The 22,167-nt window shown below is 37.5% G+C and overlaps 1 protein-coding gene across 3 annotated transcripts in view; it reads right to left on the bottom strand.

Annotated features, from left to right (window-relative positions):
• SLC2A13 (solute carrier family 2 member 13) overlaps positions 1-22,167 on the bottom strand; it is a 381,012-nt gene that overhangs the window by 173,429 nt on the left and 185,416 nt on the right. For all 3 annotated transcript variants that reach the window (XM_081483684.1, XM_081483681.1, XM_081483683.1), the window contains exon 4: positions 16,694-16,802. In XM_081483684.1, the coding sequence (XP_081339810.1) occupies positions 16,694-16,802 (109 nt within the window). The remainder of the gene's footprint in view (positions 1-16,693; positions 16,803-22,167) is intronic.

Below are 22,167 nucleotides of genomic sequence, written 5' to 3'. Positions count from 1 at the left end.
TAGCTAGAATATAAATACCTATAACTGTATGTACTTATACAAATTTGCTTGTTTACATTTTGCGCTAATGATAAAAATATTATTATAAATTTAATTTATTATATATAATTCTGTATTACAGCTTTATTGAGGTCAATCATGGAATCTTCATTTTGTTACTCATGAAGTTATTCTTTAATGATTATTGCAAATATTCATCTCATTGAACTGCAAACTGACCTTGTGCAATACAGTCTGGCTATCCATTTCATTCATTTGGGATAAACTCAAAGGCTACATAGATGCCTTTCTTCCATGCTATTTATGGTTCTATGTTTCGATGGAATGAGGAATATACAAGAGTGATTTTGATTTTACAATATATTACTCCAGTACTTTTCCAACTGAGTTTTGCCAATTCAGGGATATTTGGGTAATGAGAAAAATAGAAAAAGGAATTATTTCTCAGTTGTTTAATTAACTGTTTAATTAATTTACTAAGGATTTGGAAAAGTCAGGCATTTCAAATAAAGGCAGAGTGCTATTAAGGCAGAATAAATAAATAATCTAACATCTGACCTCCCAAGACACTTAGTTTCCCATCTTTCATAATTTCAGCACGACTTTACTATAAAGAAACAGCAAAGGGCACAGGATCATCAATAACATCATTTAGTTCTGAAGAAAGGAAATAGAGCAAGCATTTGTCCACATTTCCAATGCCACCAATATTCTCTGAGTGTCTACTGTATGTTGAGCAAAATTTAAAGGCGAACAATACAGATGAGGGCTCTACTCTCATGAGCTTATTAACAAACAAGTAAACAAAGAGGATGGGCTTCCCAGGTGGTGCTTGTGGTAAAGAACTCACATGCCAACGCAGCAGACCTAAGAGCCATAGGTTAGATCCGTGGGTCAGGATAATCGCCTGAAGGAGGGCATGGCAACCTACTCCAGTATTCTTGCCCGGAGAATCTCATGGACAGGGGAGCCTGGTGGGCTACAGTCCATAAGGTTGCAAAGAGTCGGACATGACTGAAGTCACTTAGCATGCATTCAACCAAACAGGATAACTTACACAGTGATAAATACCATGAAGAAAATAAATGGAGCGATAACAGTGAAGGGAGGAAATGGAACAGGGTCAAGGCCTATCTGAGGTGTTGATATTTAAATTTAGACCCAAGTGACAAGGAATCAGCCACAGTGAAGATCTAGAGGAAGATCTTCCTAGGCAGAAAGAAAAGCAACTGCAAGTCTCTACAGTGGGAACAAACTTAAGAGAGTTTGAGAAAAAAGCAAAAGGTAAAAAGAATGGTTTAAGGAAGGTGGCCACAGGACTGGAAAAGGTCAGTTTTTGTTCCAATCCCAAAGAAAGGCAATGCCAAAGAATGCTCAAACTACCACACAATCGCACTCATCTCACATGCTGGTAAAGTAATGCTCAAAATTCTCCAAGCCAGGATTCAGCAATACGTGAACCGTGAACTTCCAGATGTTCAAACTGGTTTTAGAAAAGGCAGAGGAACCAGAGATCAAATTGCCAACATCCGCTGGATCATCCAAAAAGCAAGAGAGTTCCAGAAAAACATCTATTGCTGCTTTATTGACTATGCCAAAGCCTTTGACTGTGTGGATCACAATAAACTGTGGAAAATTCTGAAAGAGATGGGAATACCAGACCATCTGACCTGTCTCTTGAGAAACCTGTATGCAGGTCAGGAAGCAACAGTTAGAACTGGACATGGAACAACAGACTGGTTCCAAATAGGAAAAGGAGTCCGTCAAGGCTGTATATTGTCACCCTGCTTATTGAACTCATATGCAGAGTACATCATGAGAAACGCTGGGCTGGAAGAAACACAAGCTGGAATCAAGATTGCCAGGAGAAATATCAATAACCTCAGATATGCAGATGACACCACCCTTATGGCAGAAAGTGAAGAAGAACTAAAGAGCCTCTTGATGAAAGTGAAAGAGGAGAGTGAAATAGTTGGCTTAAAGCTCAACGTTCAGAAAACTAAGATCATGGCATCTGGTCCCATCACTTCATGGGAAATAGATGGGGAAACAGTGGAAACAGTGTCAGACTTTATTTTTTGGGCTCCAAAATCACTGCTGATGGTGATTGCAGCCATGAAATTAAAACAGAATTGAGCATTACTAAACCAGCTGTACACCAAATGCTAAAGGAAACACAAGAGAAGGAAACACAAGAGAAGGAAAAGATCTACAAAAAATAAACCCAAAACAATTAACAAAATGGTAATAGGATCATACATATCAATAATTACCTTAAATTTAAATGGATTAAATCCACCAACCAAAAGGTGTAGACTGGCTGGATGGGTACAAGACAAGACCTATATATATATTGTCTACAAGAGACCCACCACAGACCTACGGACATTTACAGACTGAAAGTAAGAGGACAGGAGCACATACTTCACACAAATGGAAATCATGAGAAAGATGGAATAAAAGTGAAAGTGTTGTCGTGTTCGACTCTTTGCGACCCCATGGACTGTAGCCTACACCAGGTTCTCTGTCCATGGGATTTTCCAGGCAAGAGTACTGGAGTGGGTCACCATTTCCTTCTCCAGGGGATCTTCCCAACTCAGGGATCAAACCTAGGTCTCCTGCATTGCAGGCAGACGCTTTACCCTCTGAGCCACCAGGGAAGCTAATGATACTCATATCAGACAAAACAGACTTTAAAACAAAGGCTGTTAGAAGGAACTAGGAATTGGTACAATTCCAGTTAATCTTTTGTGGATGCTTGAATTTAGAAGTACATCCAAGGTTATGGTGGCAGAGTGTGATCACAGATGAGAAAAACCACAGAAAGATCTCAAAGAGAAAGAAGGAAGAGAATGCATACAGCTAGAAAAAACAAGACCACAATGTTACATGGACACAGAGGCTGAGCACATGACTCTCCAGTTTCTGCTTTCAGCTCTGATGAAATAAAAATTCATATTTTAAGGCAAGACATAAAAAAATTAAAATGTAATATTTTCCTCTGCCCATTTTGGCCTCCATTGTTCCTTCTAGTGTGCAACTGCATTATGCCTTAACTAGATCTCCCCAACAGGAGAAATACCTACTGAACCACATACATCAATTTTTCTCCTTCTGGCATCAGCAATGTAGCTCCTTAGAAGATAATATTGCTTTCTCAACCCTGTAAGTGGTCTTAATGATCCACTATTTGCCTTGTAGGTGCAGACATCGTTGGTGAACTTTATGTATGTCCAATGCTTATTTATCATTTCCTTTAAAGATAGCAATTGATGCAAAACAGACTGATCAAACAACCTGAGAATATCCTGAGTCAAACCTAATAGAAGTTCTTAGCTTAACTACCTACTTATAACCTACCAGCTATATTACTTATATTCTTTCTATTTTATAAGGCTGTTGTTTCCTTTATTACCAAATGTATGATGGAGCCTCAGATAAAATTATTCATGATTAGGTGATTTGAAACCACTGATCAAATAAATAGTTCTATAAGATCAATGGCTGTAATAGTGTAACTGTAGGTATGGGAAGAAGCAATGAGAGGGAACCATTTCTTGGACCATAACAGATTAGGTGTTATGGTGGTCCAGAGGCTTCTGGCTACTGTTAACAGAGCCTAGTCCAGTAATAGCACATTGAGTGGCCTATCAAGGAAATCCCTGCCTTATCTGGGCATGAGCATTCCTAGTGCTATGAAACAAGTTGGTCATGAAATGTCTCCCAAACCTTGGTCAAAATTAAGACAAAAAAAAAAAATTAAGATAGAAAGGGAAGGGATTGTGCAATACAGAACGTTGCCAACCATCCAGTTCTATAAGAATCAAGTCATTAATTGCTGCAGTTACTGATTAACAATATAGCCTGAAAGGAATTCCAGGTAAAGATCAAGATGAGGCAAACGTTGCCAACCATCCAATTCTATAAGAATCAAGTCATTAATCGCTGCAGTTGCTGATTAACAATATAGCCTGAAAGGAATTCCGGGTAAAGATCAAGATGAGGCAAAATTGACAGAACTGCTCCTCAGACAGACAGATATTTTCAGGAGAAATTTTTATGAACCTGATTCTTTTGTCTTCCCATACCTATGAAAACACTAAAACCATTACCTTAGATGTCTATTCCTAGTGACTAGCAACAACCTTCTACAAGAGATGTGTGCCTGATTGCACATACCCTCTTCACCAAAATCATATGTACACTGCCCTCCCCCTTTGCCTCTTCAAAACAGTTCTCAGAGCTCTCTGAGAGACTGTCTTTAGGTTATTTTCAGGTTGGCCCAAATAAAATTTTCCATTTCTTTCTTAGATTGACTATTGATTAATTTTTTTCACAAGCCCTTTGGCAGTTTCAGTTTTATTTCTAGACTTCAACCCCGTGCCCTTATTGCAAACCACTCTTTTTTTTTTTAAAGTTAGGTTTGAGTAAATTCTGTTACTTGCAAATACAATGAACTCTAACTAAAGCATGGCCTAACCTTGGACAGATAATGAAAATGAAGATAATAGGAAGAATATAAGAGATGTTGTGTGTTTGTGCTCACTCAGCCGTATCTGACTCTTTGCAATTCCATGGACTGTAGCCCTCCAGGCTCTTTTGTCCATGGGATTCTCTAGGTGGAAACACTGGAGTGGGTTGCCATTTCCTCCTCTAGGGGATCTTCCTGACCCAAATATCAAAGCTGCGTCTCCTGTGGCTCTTCCTTTGGCAGGCAGATTCTTTACCACTGAGCCACCTGGGAAGCTCAGTTACAGATGATAAGGGAGTAAAAGTGAAGGGAATTGCAACTAGTTGAATTTGGACATCTTGGTTCCCCAACCACAGTCCTGGGTTCCCACTGGTCAAATCCTTCACAAGAGGAAGAAGGGCAGAATTGGTGAGAAACAATAGGGAGTCAGTCTTGTGCATGTAGAGGTTGGTGAGAATAGGATATCCAAATAAAAATGCCCAGCAGTTGGACATGACTATGCATCTCAGAGCAGTTCTGATATGGAAATGTATGCTAGGCCATCTCTAACAGATAGATGGTCACTGAAACTATGGAAGGGAAGAAAATCTCCCAGCAGAGTTGTAAGCCAAGGCCCGGGGAGCACTAGCATTAAAGTGCAAACTGAGTAGAAAAAGTCATGACGGAGACTCAAGATGAAATGCTGTGCCAATAAGGGAAATTTCTTAAGAAGAATGCTGACCAAGTGAGGACAGCCCAGATAGCTGAGTTATTGAGAGGATAACAAATGCGAGTGTGGGAAGAGGAGAACTAAACCCCCCAACATCTGAGGACCTTCTGTGACGCAGACATTTCCTTACCTCATTTCATCCTCAAAACAACCTTTCAAGACAGGTGGCACTACATCTTTTTAAAGATGAGAGGAAAAGACCAAGGTTCCCTGGGGATGGGCTACATTATGTTCTGTGTATCTAGTCCATGGAGGAGTGCCTTCCCCTTATTGGTTTAAAGAATGAACATTTCTACAATTTTGTAGGTGGTGCTAGGGGTAGAGAATCTGCTTGACAATGCAGGTAGATGTAAAAGACACAGGTTTGCTCCCTGGTTCGGGAGGGTCCCTGAGGAGGACATGGCAACCCACTCCAGTATTCTTGCCTGGAGAATCCCATGGACAGAGGAGCCTGCCAGGCTGCAGTCCACAGGGTCTTACAGAGTTGGGTACAACTGAAGCAACTTAGCACACACGCATCTGGAACTAACTGGACTGGTTACTCTCAAACTCACATATGATTTGGGGAGCAAGGTTCTACTATTTAGGGACAGAGCAGGCCTGTTTCCTAGAGCACACCCCTGGGTTTCGTGCTATTATTTCAATTCATTGACAGCATCTCCATTTCTTCTGCTTACCTTTCAGCAAGACATGTGAGTGACAGAAAGGTCAGTCAAGGAAACCATATCATCATATCACCAAAGATGTCCTGGGGAACCCAAATCTTAGGGTACTTTACAAACTGGTGGGGGGGAACAAATTTCCATTAATTATCACAAACCTTTAAGTTCATACCTGACTCAGAAAACATGCAGAAAGGATTTGACTAACTTTTGACTTAAACCACAAGTCATGCCACCCGGGGTATACTTAGTCACAGCTCCTACACTTCCTAGGGAGGCATTGTTTGTTCTTATTGTTTAAAGGTCACTGAGGTCTTTTCTGGTTCGCTTATATATGGAATCTAGAAAAACAGTTGAAATGAACTTATTTGCAAAGCAGAAATAGAATAACAGATGTAGATGACAAACTTATGGTTACCAAAGATGTAAGGGGGAGGTTGGATGAATTGAGATTGACATATATACACTACTATGTATAAAGAAGAAAACTAATGTAAATCTACTGTATAGCACTAGAAACTCTACTCAGTGCCCTGTGGTGACCTAAATCGGACAGGAATCCAAAAAAGAGTGGATATATGTATTCATATAGCTGATTTACTTTGCTGTATGGTAGAAATTAACACAACATTGTAAAGCAACTATACTCCAATAAAAGTTAACTTTAAAAACGTCACTGAGGTCTTTTCTCTCTGACTAAACATAAGAGGAAAAGAATGTATCTAACACTGAAGCAGATAACATTCCTATTACATTTATTAGTTAGAAAAAAAAATACTATTTTCACTTTTCCTATATTTTGAAAATTAGAGACAAGTATCAAAAAAAAAAGGGTATGATAACAATTTTGTATTTACAGGGGATGCTTCAAATGCTGCACTGATGGATGGGTTTGGGCCAGAGAAGACAAGTTAATTATGCAATGCCTCTGCTTTTCACAAATGATCTGGCATTTCTAAGCTGCTATACACAGGGAGCAGAAGGGAAATTAACATGGACTCAGTCCCTCCCTTGGGCCTGATCCATACAGGATATCTCATTTAAACACTACAAGAACCACAGGAGGTATTATTCCTGATTTTCAGGTCACTGAGGCTCTGAGAAGTTAAGAAGCTTGGAGAGTTTACATCTGAATAATGAGTTTCAATTTAAATTCAGATCTAACACAGTAGGTGGTGTTAATATTTGCAGTACCATATTTCTGCCCCTAAAATGACTCCAGATAAGGAAAAACATTTAAATAACAACAACTGTTCATATGCGCCCTCATTTTCCAGATAGAATTAAGTCACTCATTTTTCATTGGTCATATAGCATATTAATTTGTGCTTTTTAATAATGCATAATAATTATTTGGTCTATCTGCTTAGGAAGAATATAGACTTCTTAAAGACAAGAATTTTAGTTTCCAAGTATCTGAAACTCTATTAACAATAAATGCTGGATGAAAAATAAATAAATGAGTGTTTTGCCTATGTTTTCCTCTAGGAGTTTTATAGTTTCTGGTCTTACATTTAGATCTTTAATCCATTTTGAGTTTATTTTTGTGTGTGGTGTTAGAAAGTGTTCTAGTTTCATTCTTTTACAAGTGGTTGACCAGTTTTCCCAGCACCACTTGTTAAAGAGATTGTCTTTTCTCCATTGGATATTCTTGCCTTCTTTGTTGAAGATAAGGTGTCCATAGATGTGTGGATTTATCCCTGGGCTCTCTATTTTGTTCCATTGATCTATATTTCTGTCTTTGTGCCAGTACAATACTGTCTTGATGACTGTGGCTTTGTAGTAGAGCCTGAAGTCAGGCAGGTTGATTCCTCCAGTTCCATTCTTCTTTCTCAAGATTGCTTTGGCTATTCTAGGTTTTTTTATTTCCATACGAATTGTGTAATTATTTGTTCTAGTTCTGTGAAAAATACTGTTGTTAGCTTGATAGGGATTGCATTGAATCTATACATTGCTTTGGGTAGTATACTCATTTTCACTATATTGATTCTTCCAATCCATGAACACGGTATATTTCTTCATCTATTTGTGTCCTCTTTGATTTCTTTCATCAGTGTTTTATAGTTTTCTATATATAGGTCTTTTGTTTCTTTAGGTAGATATATTCCTAAGTATCTTATTCTTTTCATTGCAATGGTGAGTGGTATTGTTTCCTTAATTTCTCTTTCTGTTTTCTCATTGTTAGTGTATAGGAATGCAAGGGATTTCTGTGTGTTAATTTTATATCCTGCAACTTTACTATATTCATTGATTAGCTCTAGTAATTTTCTGGTAGAGTCTTCAGGGTTTTCTATGTAGAGAATCATGTCATCTGCAAACAGTGAGAGTTTTACTTTACCGACAATAATCACAGCAGGATCCTCTATGACCCACCTCCCAGAATATTGGAAATAAAAGCAAAAATAAACAAATGGGACCTAATTAAACTTAAAAGCTTTTGCACAACAAAGGAAACTATAAGCAAGATGAAAAGACAGCCTTCAGAATGGGAGAAAATAATAGCAAATGAAGCAATGGAAAAAGAATTAATCTCAAAAATATACAAGCAACTCCTGCAGCTCAATTCCAGAAAAATAAACGACACAGGTGGCGCTGGTGGTAAAGAACCTGCCTGCCAATGCAGGAGACACAAGAGACTCAAGTTCGAACCCTGGTCGGGAAAATCCCCTGGAGAAGGAAATGGCAATTCACTTCACTATTCTTGCTTGGAGAATCCCATGGACAGAGGACCCTGGTGGGCTATAGTCTATAGCGTGGCAAAGAGTCGCACAAGACCGAAGAGATTTAGCACAGCATGACACTTCACTTTATAGGTAATCAGAATGAAGGGAATTAACAGGCATGCCCAAATTTCCATGGTAGAGATAGATCTTGAAACAAATTATCCTGATTCCTGGATCAATATTCTTCCCAGAACACTAAATTCATCAATCAAAAGAGTGAACGATGAAACTTTTTTCTCATCCATTCAATAGCTTTCATCCAATGAACACAAATGGCTAAAATATACTCATCTTGAAACATTCCAATGAGATATGCCTATTATCTTTCAAAGGCTTTTTAGATTATATTCTGAGCACTACTGAGGAGGCAAAGAGAAGAGAAGGCTCACATTAATCAGTTAGCATTTTGTTCCATTCATACTACCTGCTGAGAACCTCAGAGAGAGTAAAACATCATATTTGGTTCAGACTTACAACACGAGGGAGCAAATCTTCATTCTTTTCTTATTTCCTGTCACCTTTATTTTTCTCTATATTTACCACCATCTGGCTTGCTTGTTGTACTATGTTTCCTGATTGCATGGTAATTTTTCACACTAGGTGACTTTGTTGGGGATAAAATATGATAGTGGAACAAATTCAAAACTATTGCACTTATGAAACTAAATTGTTAAATATGATTAACAAGTATAATACCATCAGGCTGGCCTGTCTAGGAACTCTAGATCAGCATATAAAGCAAAGGCCTCAACTGGGTACCAGCAGTTTAGTCTGATGCATTTTATAATTCTTGAGATGGATGCAAGTTTATTAGCTCATAGTCATTTTGGACTTTTATCCTTGGGTGGTACTAACCACCCACTAACTTTGGTTTGTTTACATTTCACTCCCAAACAAGTTTTAAAGTGACAGCCCTAGGCACTTAAGGTGTTCTACCACTAAAGGGTAGCCCAGATGACCCAGAATCAGAAAATCACGTTGTGCCCTCAGTCAGTTTTCACCCCAATCCCAAAGAAGGGCAGTGTTCAAGAATGTTCAAACTACCACACAATTGTGCTCATTCCCCATGCTAGTAAGGTTATGTTCAAAACCCTTCAAGCTAGGCTTCAGCAGAAGAAGCCTATTCAGTAGAAGCTCAATTCAGTTTCTTGAATTGAGAACTTCCAGAAGTACTAACTGGGTTTCAAAAAGGCAGCGAAACCAGAGATCAAATTGTTGACATCCACTTGATCACAGAGAAAGCAAGGGAATTTCAGAAAAACATCTACTTATGCTTCATTGACTATGCTAAAGTATTTGACTATGTAGAATACAACCAACTGTGGAAAATTCTTAGAGATGGTAATATCAGACTATTTTATCTGTCTCCTGAGAAAGATGTATGTGGGTCAAGAAGCAACAGTTATGACCTTACATGGAAAAACTGACTGGTTCAAAATTGGGAAAGGAGTACGATGAGGTTGTCTACTGTCACTCTCTTTATTTAACTTATATGCAGAGTTCATCATGAAAAATGTGGGCTGGATGAGTTACAAGCTGGAATCAAGACTGCCAGTAGAAATATCAACAGTGTTAGATATGCAGATGATACCACCCTAATGGCAAAAAGTGAAGAGGATCTGAATAGCCTCTTGATGAAGGTGAAAGAGGAAGAGTTAAAAAACTGGCTTAAAACTCAACATTCAAAAAATAAAGATCATGGCATGCTATCCCATCACTTCACGTCAAGGGGAAAAAGTGGAAGCAGTGACAGATTTTCTCTTCTTGGTCCCCAAAATCACTGCAGATGTTGACTGCAGCTGTGAAATTAGAAGACACTTGCTCCTTGGAAGGAAGCCTATGACAAACCTAGACAGCATATTAAAAAGCAGAGACATCTTAAACGTCTGTATTGTCAAATCCATGGTTTTTCCAGTAGTCATGTGGGGATGTGAGAATTGGATCATAGAGAAAGCTGAACACCAAAGAATTGACATTTTCGAATGGTGGTGCTGGAGAAGAATCTTGAGAGTCCCTTGGTCAGCAAGGAGATCAAATCAGTCAATTCTAAAGAAAATCAACTCTGAATACTCACTGGAAGGAGTGATGCTGAAGCTCCAGCACTTTGGCCACCTGATGCGAACAGCTGACTCACTGGAAAAGACCCTGACACTAGGAAAGATTGAAGACAAAAGGAGAAGAGGGTTGCAGAGGATGAGATGGTCAGAGAGCATCACCAGTTCAATGAACATGAACTTTGGCATACTCTGAGAGACAGTGAGGAATAGGGTGGCCTGGCTTGCTGTAATCCATGGGGTCAGAAAGAGTCAGGCACGACATAGCAATTGAACAACAACAACCCTCAGCTCTAAAACTTGTGTTACAGTGGACAAGTCACTTTAACTCATTAAGCCTTTGCTTCCTTAGTTTGAGAATAAACAGAAGAACTGCCTTGCTGACTCATCAGGATATTTATAAAGAACAAGAGAGGTCACGTCTATGAAAATTTTTACAGTGTTATATATAAAAAATAGTAAACATGTTTGCTTTTACCATGATATTAATAAATAATTATATCACTGAAGAAGCTAAAAGTGTTGTCCTATTTTTCTTTTTCTGTTAATATTTATTTTACATACTAGAGTAGTACCAGGTATTAGGTTAGCATAAACGTAATTCTGGTTTTGGACAGTGAACTTTAAACCATTATGCTGCTGCTGCTGCTCAGTTGCTTCAGTCGTGTCCGACTCTGGGCGACCCCATAGACGGCAGCCCACCAGGCTCCCCCGTCCCTGGGATTCTCCAGGCAAGAACACTGGAGTGGGTTGCCATTTCCTTCCCCCATGCATGAAAGTGAAAAGTGAAAGTGAAGTCGCTCAGTCGTGTCCAACTCTTAGCGACCCCATGGATTGCAGCCTACCAATCGTTGTAACTAGACCCAAAAACATTTTTATTAAACAAAATATTAACCATTACAATCAACACATTTTTGCAAGTGAGAAGTAAATCTGTCTATTCCTGTAGCATAAAAACTTGTGCTTTGGGATTTGACAAACTCTTGGAAAGCATTTTCTGCCTACTGCTGGATGTGGAAGTGTTTTCCCTGCAAAAATTGTCAAGATGCTTGAAAAAGTCATAGTCAGTTGGCAAGAGGTCAGGAGAATATGGCAGATGAGGCAAAACTTTGTGGCCCAATTCATTCAACATTTGAAGCATTGGTTGTATGATATGCAGTCAGGCGTTGTCATGGAGAAGAATTGGGTCCATTCTGTTGACCAATGCTGGCTGCAGGTGTTGCAGTTTTCGGGGCATCTCATCAATTTGCTCAGCATACTTTCTCAGATGTAATGGTTTCGTTAGGATTCAGAAAGCTGTAGTGGATCAGACTTGTAGCAGACCATTGAACAGTGACCATGATCTTTTTTGTGTGCAATTTTGGCTTTGGGAAGTGCTTTGGAGCTCCTTCTCAGTCCAACCACTGAGCTGGTTGTCGCTAGTTGTCGTATAAAACTTACTTTTCATAGCACATCACAATCCAATTGAGAAATGGTTCATTGTTATTGTGAAGAATAAGAGAAGATGACACTTTAATGATGATGCTTTTGATATGTGGTAGGCTCATGAGGCACTGACTTATGGAGCTTTTTCACCTTTCCAATTTGCTTCAAATGCCAAATGACCATAGAATGGTTGATGAGTTCTTCAGCAACTTCTCGTGCAGTTGTAAGAGGATCAGCTTCCATGATCCTCTGTACTGTGAATTTGTTAGCTGTTTGCTAACCACCACTGCACTGCTAAGTTGTAAGCAGTCCCTGGGCCAAATGTGTTGCTGATGTTGTTAGTTATCTCCGCTGCTTTATGGCCCATTTTGAACTCAAATAAGAAAATCGTTCGAATATGCTTTTTTGCCTAACATTATTTCCCTAGTCTAAAATAAACATAAAATAAACAGCATATTTGCTGTTTATAAGGCTTGTTATAAGGCATTAGCAAAAAAAAAAAAAAATGAAGCGAGAAATGCACATGAAAATGATTATAACATAATCAGGTTTATTTACAAATGGATTTCAATATCAAATAACAAAGTTTAACAATGCAAAACCGCAATTACTTTTGCACCAACCCAATAGTAACGCTTAGTAAATGATAGGTATTAAGATTAGTACTGCAAGGTCATTTTTTCCAAAGCCTTCTATTATCTCTAGTAAACACAAAGGAGTAGTGATACACCAGGGATTAAAGTAAAGCACTAATGCAGGTGGGAATGATCTGCCCATCCTATGTAATTGCCTATTTCCCACCCCTACTTTAAGTTAGTAGAAAAGAGAAAGAAGAGATGAATCTGGGAGCAATAATCTATAAGAAGAGCAGCTTAAAAATAGCAGACTATTTAGAGTGTCCAAAAGAAGTTTATATACCCATAATCCCTTTTACCTGAAGCTGACATTAGTTCAGTTCAGTTCAGTCGCTCAGTCGTGTCCGACTCTTTGCTACCCCATGAATCGCAACACACCAGGCCTCCCTGTCCATCACCAACTCCCGGAGTTTACCCAAAAGCTTAAAATTCTGGATTTCCTTCTCCTCTTCACTGCAGATTTTCTGCATAACCTTAAAATGATCCATTTAAACACTTGGTTTCCCCAGGTAAAACTCTGTTACCTTCCACCTGTCCAAGATGGACTAATTTTATGTTTATCAAGACATATCAAAATATAGCTTATTTTAAGTTCCTCAAAAGAAGCAAGATGCTAACAAACCAAATGTAGCCAAGTGTTTTCTTTCTTTTACTTTCTCTCTTTTTCTTTTTTTCCTCTCTCTCCCTCCCTACCACCTAACTACTCACCCATACACGTTTTGGTTGTGGTAATAATAATGTGGGAATGACCCCTTTATTAATAAAATAAAAACTTTTAGCTAGAAATTGGAAAATTATTGACATTATAACAAGAGTTTAGAATAGATCACATGAGAATTACTTAAGTGAGTTGTTTTCACATTAATCATCATATTCTTCATAGATCACTACTCTTCCATTTATTTTGACACATGGAAATATTTTATTGGTCTGTGAGGTAGTGCAATAATATAGCAGGAATATATCAGGAAAACAGAACTCTCTTTGCTCTGTCTTCTCTCGTGATTAGAGGATAACCTATTCAGCAGCATGTTTGAAATTATTGATTAGAGTCATAATAGAAAATTGCCTCTTCTAAAAGTTAAATATAGTGTCTGAAGTAGGTAACAGTTTTAAGACCTTAGAAGTCCCACACTCGATATGACAAGAGGACAATAAGGTATGGGTTAGGATATAAACACGACTTATACAAATATAAGATACTTGGATACACTCACAACATATATATATATATATATTTTTTTCATAGCAGAGGATAAATATTCTAAGAAATAAATCTATTTCCTTAACTGATATAGAACATTAATTCATGGATATAGAAATAAAGATCCTATGAGGGAGACCAGAGAAAACTAAACATGGTAAGATTATATAATACAATTATAAGAATCATTTATGTTTCAATATTTTTTCATATGATCTTTTATGAACTGTTCTTGGTAAAAAACAGAATTCAAACCTGGGGTGGAAAATGGATTTTATAAAAAACATTTCAACTTCTACAGATTATTAAGTTTGGGTTGGAAATATAAAGGAGCACTGCCTACTTCATTTTCCACTTGAAAGAGAAGAAGCGAAAAAGAATAAAGTGTAATATACATAAAAAATAGTCATAAAAACAGAATTCTGAATTAAATAACATTTTAAAATGAAAAAATGTAATAGGTATTTTCTAGTAAAGGCAACAAAAAGCAAGCTATTAAGCTGCATTTAAGAGATTATTTTAAACTATAAGGAACAAAAATTGTGACAGTATTTACTATATCTTAAGGATAATGGGGGGAAAATGAAAAAAGAAACACATATACATGCATACACATGAATACAGACTAGATAAAGTAGAAGAAAACACATTATATGAGAATCCTAAATTAGTCATTTTCCATCCAAGTAATAAAAATAGTATGGTATATTTTAAAGAAATTGATTTACAGTTTTATGGGCTTAAAATATGAATGTCTGAAGTTATGTACTATGAAAAACCAATGGTTATTTAGCATAGGTAACATCATTTAAGTGTCTAGCCTTCTAACCTCCGATACTAAGGTTATATTAAATTCTGCAGGGAGTTGCCAGCTATTCTGCATTATGTAGATACAGTATAAAGTTAACCATCATTTATCTGATTTTATTATTTCTACTTTCCAGGATTAATACTCAACTACAAGCAACAGCTGCATTGAAGACATTACCTATTAGCTTGTGATAAGCAAAGTACATTAATGACTATCATACATTTTAAAGACTATCAGGATCCTTATAGTCATATCACTTGATCTCACTGTGAAAAGACTGAGAATTTGGAGAAATAAACACTTTATTAAAATTTGAAAACCTGAATCAGCACATTTTACATTAGATAGCACAAGTGGACTATATAACAATCATTTCAACTAGGAATACACTGGCTTCACCTCACCCACCAATTAGATTGGCCCTGTCTGTGATCCTTGTTTTATAGGTATACAAAAAAGCACAACAAAAATTCACTTTCTATGCTTTAAACTTGTCAAATTTAAATGCCTAGAAAAGGGTAGAACAAACAAAAGATTTTCAGAAATAGGACATATGTCAAATTAGGTTGATGAACTAGATTTGTACATAGGATTATTACTGAATTGCATTGTTTGAAAGATTGGTGCTAGCCTTGTTACAATTGCATACCATTACCACACTAAGGACAGCAGATGTGCCTCAGAAAAGTCATGGTATGCCATGTCCAGAAACAAAAATGTTAGGTGCTATACTGACAGATAAGCTTAATAGATATGATAATGGTGAGAAAAAAAGGAAAGTAAATGTTAGAGGGGAGGAGAGAACCAGTATTAAAAATGTAGTTCAGAAAGCTGATGGCTAACAAGGATTACCATTAAAGTCAAATTCACAAAGGGTATGGATATATTCAAGTTGGAGTTTGTTAGTCAATTCCAACTTAATTTAATGGGTCCTTGGGCCCTAGTTACTACTTTAACTAATTCACTCTTCTGAAATTACCACTGAATAATTCATTATAACCCAAGTAATTTAAAAAAAAAAAAAAAGTCCCCAAAACAAATGGTTTACTGGGTAAAATCTAATTTTACATAATTTGTATATTTCTAATGAATAATTTTAACCAGTATGTATAGGGGGAAGCTTCTAAGAACATAGGAGCTTTTCACCAATAACCAGATTCTCAGCAAAAATCATGGCTTTTGTCTAACCCATATTCTGTCACCTAGGATCTTAAAAGTCTCCTCTTGGAACAATCTTATATAGCTCTTACGACAATCTGAAATTCTGTATTGAACTGTTAATTTATTTAATGTGTTGTTTCTTCCACCAGCCTGTATACTCTGTAAGGCCAAGGACCGTGTCTCCTGTATTCACTGCTATGTATCTAGTACAAAATCAACCATCAAAAATGGGTTTAACATCGAATGAATGAAATACGGTAGAACCCCCACTATTCACTCTGCTTCACCCACAACACACATACAACTTTGAGAATTACTGTGAAAACTAGAAAACGTGGAACTTTTGCATATTCCTTACTTCTTTGCTCCCAGTCCATCCCTGGTCCACTGTACTCTAGTTGTAAAAGACATACTTCTATTAATGTTCTTATCACATTGCATTGTGACTGACTGCCCTAAAAGGAAATGAACTAGTTATGTGTCCACTGATCTCTAATAAATGCCAGGTTTACCCTTTGGTTTACTTTTTAATGAGAATCAAGAAATAGCTTATGAAAAATGATACATATAGTAGCTCAGAATAAAAGAAACTAACGGATGGCATAAAAAGAAATTGTAAGAAATCAAATAAAGCCAATAATTACAATGAACAAAATAAGTCACTTCCTTCTAGTTAAAATTTGGCAAGATTTTTAAACACGGTATGGTTAAGTATCTCCCAAAAGGAGAATTCTACACATTTAATAAAAACAAATCACCAAGAGTCGTACTATTTTTTTTTCCATATAAAATAATTCCTCACAATCTTTTCAGTAAAAAGTCAGAAAGAAATACATACATGATGGTGTTAATGCCTGAGAGCTGTTGGAACATTTGTAGACCACAACCCACAATTAATGCTCGGCGAGTTGGGGGATAACTCAGCATTCTGCAGATCACAGGTCCAGCTTTTTAAAAAAAAAAGAAGGAAAAAGAAGGAGACATCTATTATTTTTAGCTCCCACATAATTATTCCCATTAGGATAAATTTCCCCAAATCTCTACAGAATCAACACAACTTGGCATTTAAAAATAGAACATGTGTACTTTTATAGAAATAGGGGAACAATATATTTTTGAAAACAGTAAATATTTGAGTTGAAGCTATAAAATCAACTAGAGAGAATTCAAGTTAAAACATTTTATGGATACTAGGGGGAAGATCTACATAACTGTAACGGTTAGAAATTCTTTTTCCTTAAATCCTATGAGCTGTAATAACCACTCTGTTCTTCTGCTTCCCAGGCAATTAATTACTATTTAAAATCCACTCAATTACAAGATCCACTCAACTTACAAAGTCACTGGAAAAATTGCTTTAATCAACTGAAAAAATGGCATTCATTAAAAAACAATTAAACAAGGAACAGAATTTATTACAATTTATTTGACTAAAGTAACAAAGTTCATTCCAATGTATTTAACTAAAGTTAAGGAATCTGACTGTGATATCAGACTTAGTTATGATTGAAATGAATATTATTAATAAAAATAACCAAAAGATAATAAAGAGATAAAATTTAAAATCTATTTTATATAGGTATATGTATGATATTTCTAGATTTTTTAATAGTCTCCTAGTGGTATTCAATGATAATTTCAAAATATAAATGGGCTTTCAAAATGGGTGTCTCCATATCAGAATCTAGACCAATTCTGAAAAGCTCTAGATCTGAACTCTTAGGCCTTAAGTAAGGTAACTAACAAATTGAGGCCTATCATTTGGACATAAGTACCAAAAGTGTCCCTTCTATTCCCAGAAGTGTTTGTTACAACTTCACAGAGGCATGCTGTATAGTGTCATTATGGTGCCAGAGTTGACTAAAAGGAACTTTGGTATTCCTGCTGTATAAGAAATAGCCTGTGATCACTAGGATATTAATTGCTTCATTAGAGGAATTTTTCCTGGAGGCTTTTTTATTTTTAAGTAAACCCTAAACCTATAAAGAAAGCTGAGCGCCGAAGAATTTGAGTGCCGAAGAATTGATGCTTTTGAACTGTGCTGTTGGAGAAGACTCTTGAGAGTCCTTTGGACTGCAAGGAGATCCAACCAGTCCATCCTAAAGGAGATCAGTCCTGGGTGTTCATTGGAAGGACTGATGTTGAAGTTGAAACTCCAATACTTTGGCCACCTGATGCGAAGAGCTGACTCACTGGAAAAGACTCTGATGCTGGGAAAGATTGAAGGCAGGAGGAGAAGGGGACGACAGAGGATGAAATGGTTGGATGGCATCACCGACTCAATGGACATGGGTTGGGTAGACTCCAGCAGTTGGTGATGGACAGGGAGGCCTGGCGTGCTGCAGTTCATGGGATCTCAAAGAGTTGGACACGACTGAGTGACTGAACTGATGCTGATACTGAAACCAAGTCAGGTAAAAATCTGACAAAATTTCACTATTTTGGAATTTTCTGGAAATCTAATATTCTAGTTCACAGAAATGGAATAGAATGTGCTATTGTCTCAGCAATAAAAGTTAATACAGGATGTCAATACAGGGTATTAATTAGTATTGAACATTACTGGGTGAAGATATTCATCTCTACATAGGAACAATTATAATCACATGAACACTTGATTGACTTCAAACAATTTTGTCTCGAGATGGTAAGACTGGACACACCCATTTAGAAACCAGGCTAAGAATATTATAAATGTCAAGTTGTTTTATATTTAAGTAAAGTTTTAAGAAGGTTGTTTCAAACAGGTAGATTTTATGACAATATAGAAATATATCTGGATTAGTTCTTTGAAAAACAGACTCATCTGCTAACTTAGAAATCTATCAATGAGCCACAAAGTAAGGACTGTGCACACCATCACATAAATATCTACCTATGTCCATAAATCAAAAAATTCAAATAAAAGACTATTCAGTTGCTAAGTTGTAGATGATTGTTTGTTATCCCATGGACTGTAGCACCCAGGCTCCTATGTCTTTACAGAATCGGACGTTACTTTCACCACCAGACACATCCACAGTTGAGCATGTTTACACTTTGGCCCATTACTTAATTCTTTCGGGAGTATTTAGTGATTGCCTTCCATCCTTCCCCAGTAGCATGCTGGACACCTTCCCACCTGAGGGGCTCATCTTCCAGTGTCATATATTTGTGCCTTTTCATACTGTTAATGGGGTTCTTGTAGCAAGAACAACAGAGTGGGTTGCCATTTCCTCCTCCAGTGGACCATGTTTTGTCAGAACTCTTCACTATGACACACCCGTCTTTGGTGGCCTTGTACAGCAGGCTCAAAGCTTCATTGAGATATGCAAGCCCTTTTGCCACGACAAGACTGTGATCCATGAAGGGGAATATATTGTAATTTACTTCATATACCATGAAAAAGTTTAAAAACAACAACTATGATGTTGTGACAAAACAGAACAGAACAAAAAACACCCAAACCCCTTTTTCAGCTTTTAGGAAACTCCATAGATGAGAAACTGGTCTTCTGCAAGAAATCTATCATAATCTTTGGATAGATGTATCTATTTTCTCTATTAACCTGTTTCATGACTTGATAGACACTTTAAGCAATATTGATTTGGGAGGGCATAAAAATAAAGAGAAAATGATGACAAATTAATATTAAAGTTTTATTTGCCAAAGTATCAAGAGATAAATTATCACAAAACATCACATACTTATTTCCTTGTTTTTTTTAAAAAAATCTGGGTTTTGAAAAACAGAGCTGGAGTAATCAGGTTCCTTGACTTTATACTATACTCCAAAGCTACAGGAATCAAAACACATTTGTACTGGCACAAAATCAGAAACATAGATCAATGGAACATAGTAGAAAGTCCAGAGATAAACACAAGCACCTATGGTCATCTAATCTATGATAAAGGAGGCAAGAAACGGACATGGAACAACAGATTGGTTACAAATATGGAAAGGAGTATATCAAAGCTGTATATTGTCACCCTGCTTATCTAACTTATATGCAGAGTACATCATACCAAATGCTGGGCTGGATGAAACACAAGTTGGAATGAAGATTGCTGGGGAAAATATCAATAACCTCCGATATGCAGATAACACCACCCTTATGACAGAAAGTGAAGAGGAACTGAAGAGGCTCTTGATGAAAGTGAAAGAAGACAGTGAAACACTGGCTTAAAAGTCAGCATTCAAAAAACAAAGATTATGGTATCTGGTTTCATCATTCATTAATTCATTCATTTCAGTCGCTCACTCCTGTCCAAGTCTTTGTGACCCCATGGGCTGCAGCACCCCAGGCCTCCATGTCCATCACCAACTCCAAGAATTTACTCATACTCATGTCCATTGGGTCGGTGATGCCATCCAACCATCTCATCCTCTGTTGTCCCCTTCTCCTCCCACCTTCAATCTTTCCCAGCATTATGGTCTTTTAAAATGAGTCAGCTCTTCACATCAGGTGGCCAAAGGATTGGAGTTTGACCTTCAACAAGAGTCCTTCCAAAGAACAACCAGGACTGATCTCTTTTAGGATGGACTGATTGGATCTCCTTGCACCCCAAGGGACTCTCAAGAGTCTTCTCCAACACCACAGTTCAAAAGCATCAATTCTTCAGTGCTCAGCTTTGTTCACCGTCCAACTCTCACATCCATACACAACTACTGGAAAAACCATAGCTTTGACTAGATGGCTCTTTGCTGGCAAAGTAATGCCTCGGCTTTTTAATAAGCTGTCTAGGTTGGTCATAACTTTTCTTCCAATGAGCAAACGTCTTTTATTTTCATGGTTGCAGTCACCATCTGCAGTGATTTTGGAGCCCCCAAAAATAAAGTCTGACACTGTTTCCACTGTTTCCCCATCTATTTCCCATGAAGTGATGGGACCAGAGGCCATGATCTTAGTTTTCTGAACGTTGAGCTTTAAGCCAACTTTTTCACTCTCCTCTTTCACTTTCATCAAAAGGCTCTTTAGTTCTTCTTCGCTTTCTGCCATAAGGGTGATATCATCTGCATATCTGAGGTTATTGATATTTCTCACGGCAATCTTGATTCCAGCTTGGGGTTCATCCAGCCCAGGGTTTCTCATGATGTACTCTGCATATAAGTTAAATAAGCAGGGTGACAATATACAGCCTTGACATACTCCTTTTCCTATTTGGAACCAGTCTGCTGTTCCATGCCCAGTTCTAACTATTGCTTCCTGACATGTATACAGGTTTCTCAAGAGGCAGGTCAGGTGGCCTGGTATTCTCCTCTCTTTAAGAATTTTCCACAGGTTGTTGTGATCCACACAGTCAAAGGCTTTGGCATAGTCAATAAAGCAGAAATAGATGTTTTTCTGGAACTCTCTTGCTTTTTCAATAATCCAATGGATGCTGGCAATTTGATATCTGGTTCCTCTGCCTTTTCTAAAACCAGCTTGAACATCTGGAAGTTCACAGTTCACGTACTGTTGAAGCCTGGCTTGGAGAATTTTGAGCATTACTTTGCTAGCATGTGAGATGAGTGCAATTGTGTGGTAGTTTGAGCATTCTTTGGCATTGCCTTTCTTTGGGATTGGAATGAAACCTGACTTTTTCCAGTCCTGTGGCCACTGCTGAGTTTTCCAAATTTGCTGGCATATTGAGTGCAGCACTTTCACAGCATCATCTTTCAGGATTTGAAATAGCTCAACTGGAATGCCTTTGCCTCCACTAGCTTTGTTCATAGTGATGCTTTCTAAGGCCCACTTGACTTCCCATCCATGATGTCTGGTTCTAGGTGAGTGATCACACCATCATGAATATCTGGGTCATGAAGATCTTTTTTGTATAGTTCTTCTGTGTATTCTTGCCACCTCTTCCGAATATCTTCTGCTTCTATTAGGTCCATACATTTTCTTTCGTTTATTGTGCCCATCTTTGCATGAAACCTTCCCTTGATATCTCTAATTTTTTTTAAGTGATATCTAGTGTTTCCCATTCCATCTGGTTCCATCACTTCATGGCAAATAGATGGAAAACAATGGAAACAGTGACAGGCTTTATTTTCTTGGGCTCCAAAATCACTGCAGATGTTGACTGCAGCCATGAAAAAAAAGACATTTGCTCCTTGGGTGAATAGCCAGGATTAACCTAGACAACTTATTAAAAAGCAGAGACTTTTTGGATTGCATGATCAAACCAGTCAGTCCTAAAGGAAATCAGTCTTGAATATTCATTGGAAGGACTGATGCTGAAGCTGAAACTCCAATACTTTGGCCACCTGATGTGAAGAACTGACTCAGTGGGGACGACCCTGATGCTGGGAAAGATTGAAGGCAGGAGGAGAAGCAGATGACAGAGAATG

This window comes from Giraffa tippelskirchi, chromosome 4, assembly GCF_054371585.1.
Source record: "Giraffa tippelskirchi isolate mGirTip1 chromosome 4, T2T-mGirTip1v1.2.pri, whole genome shotgun sequence".
NCBI lineage: Eukaryota > Metazoa > Chordata > Mammalia > Artiodactyla > Giraffidae > Giraffa > Giraffa tippelskirchi.
The sequence above is the reverse complement of the archived record's forward strand: the minus strand, read 5'-3'. Positions and strand labels throughout refer to the sequence as shown.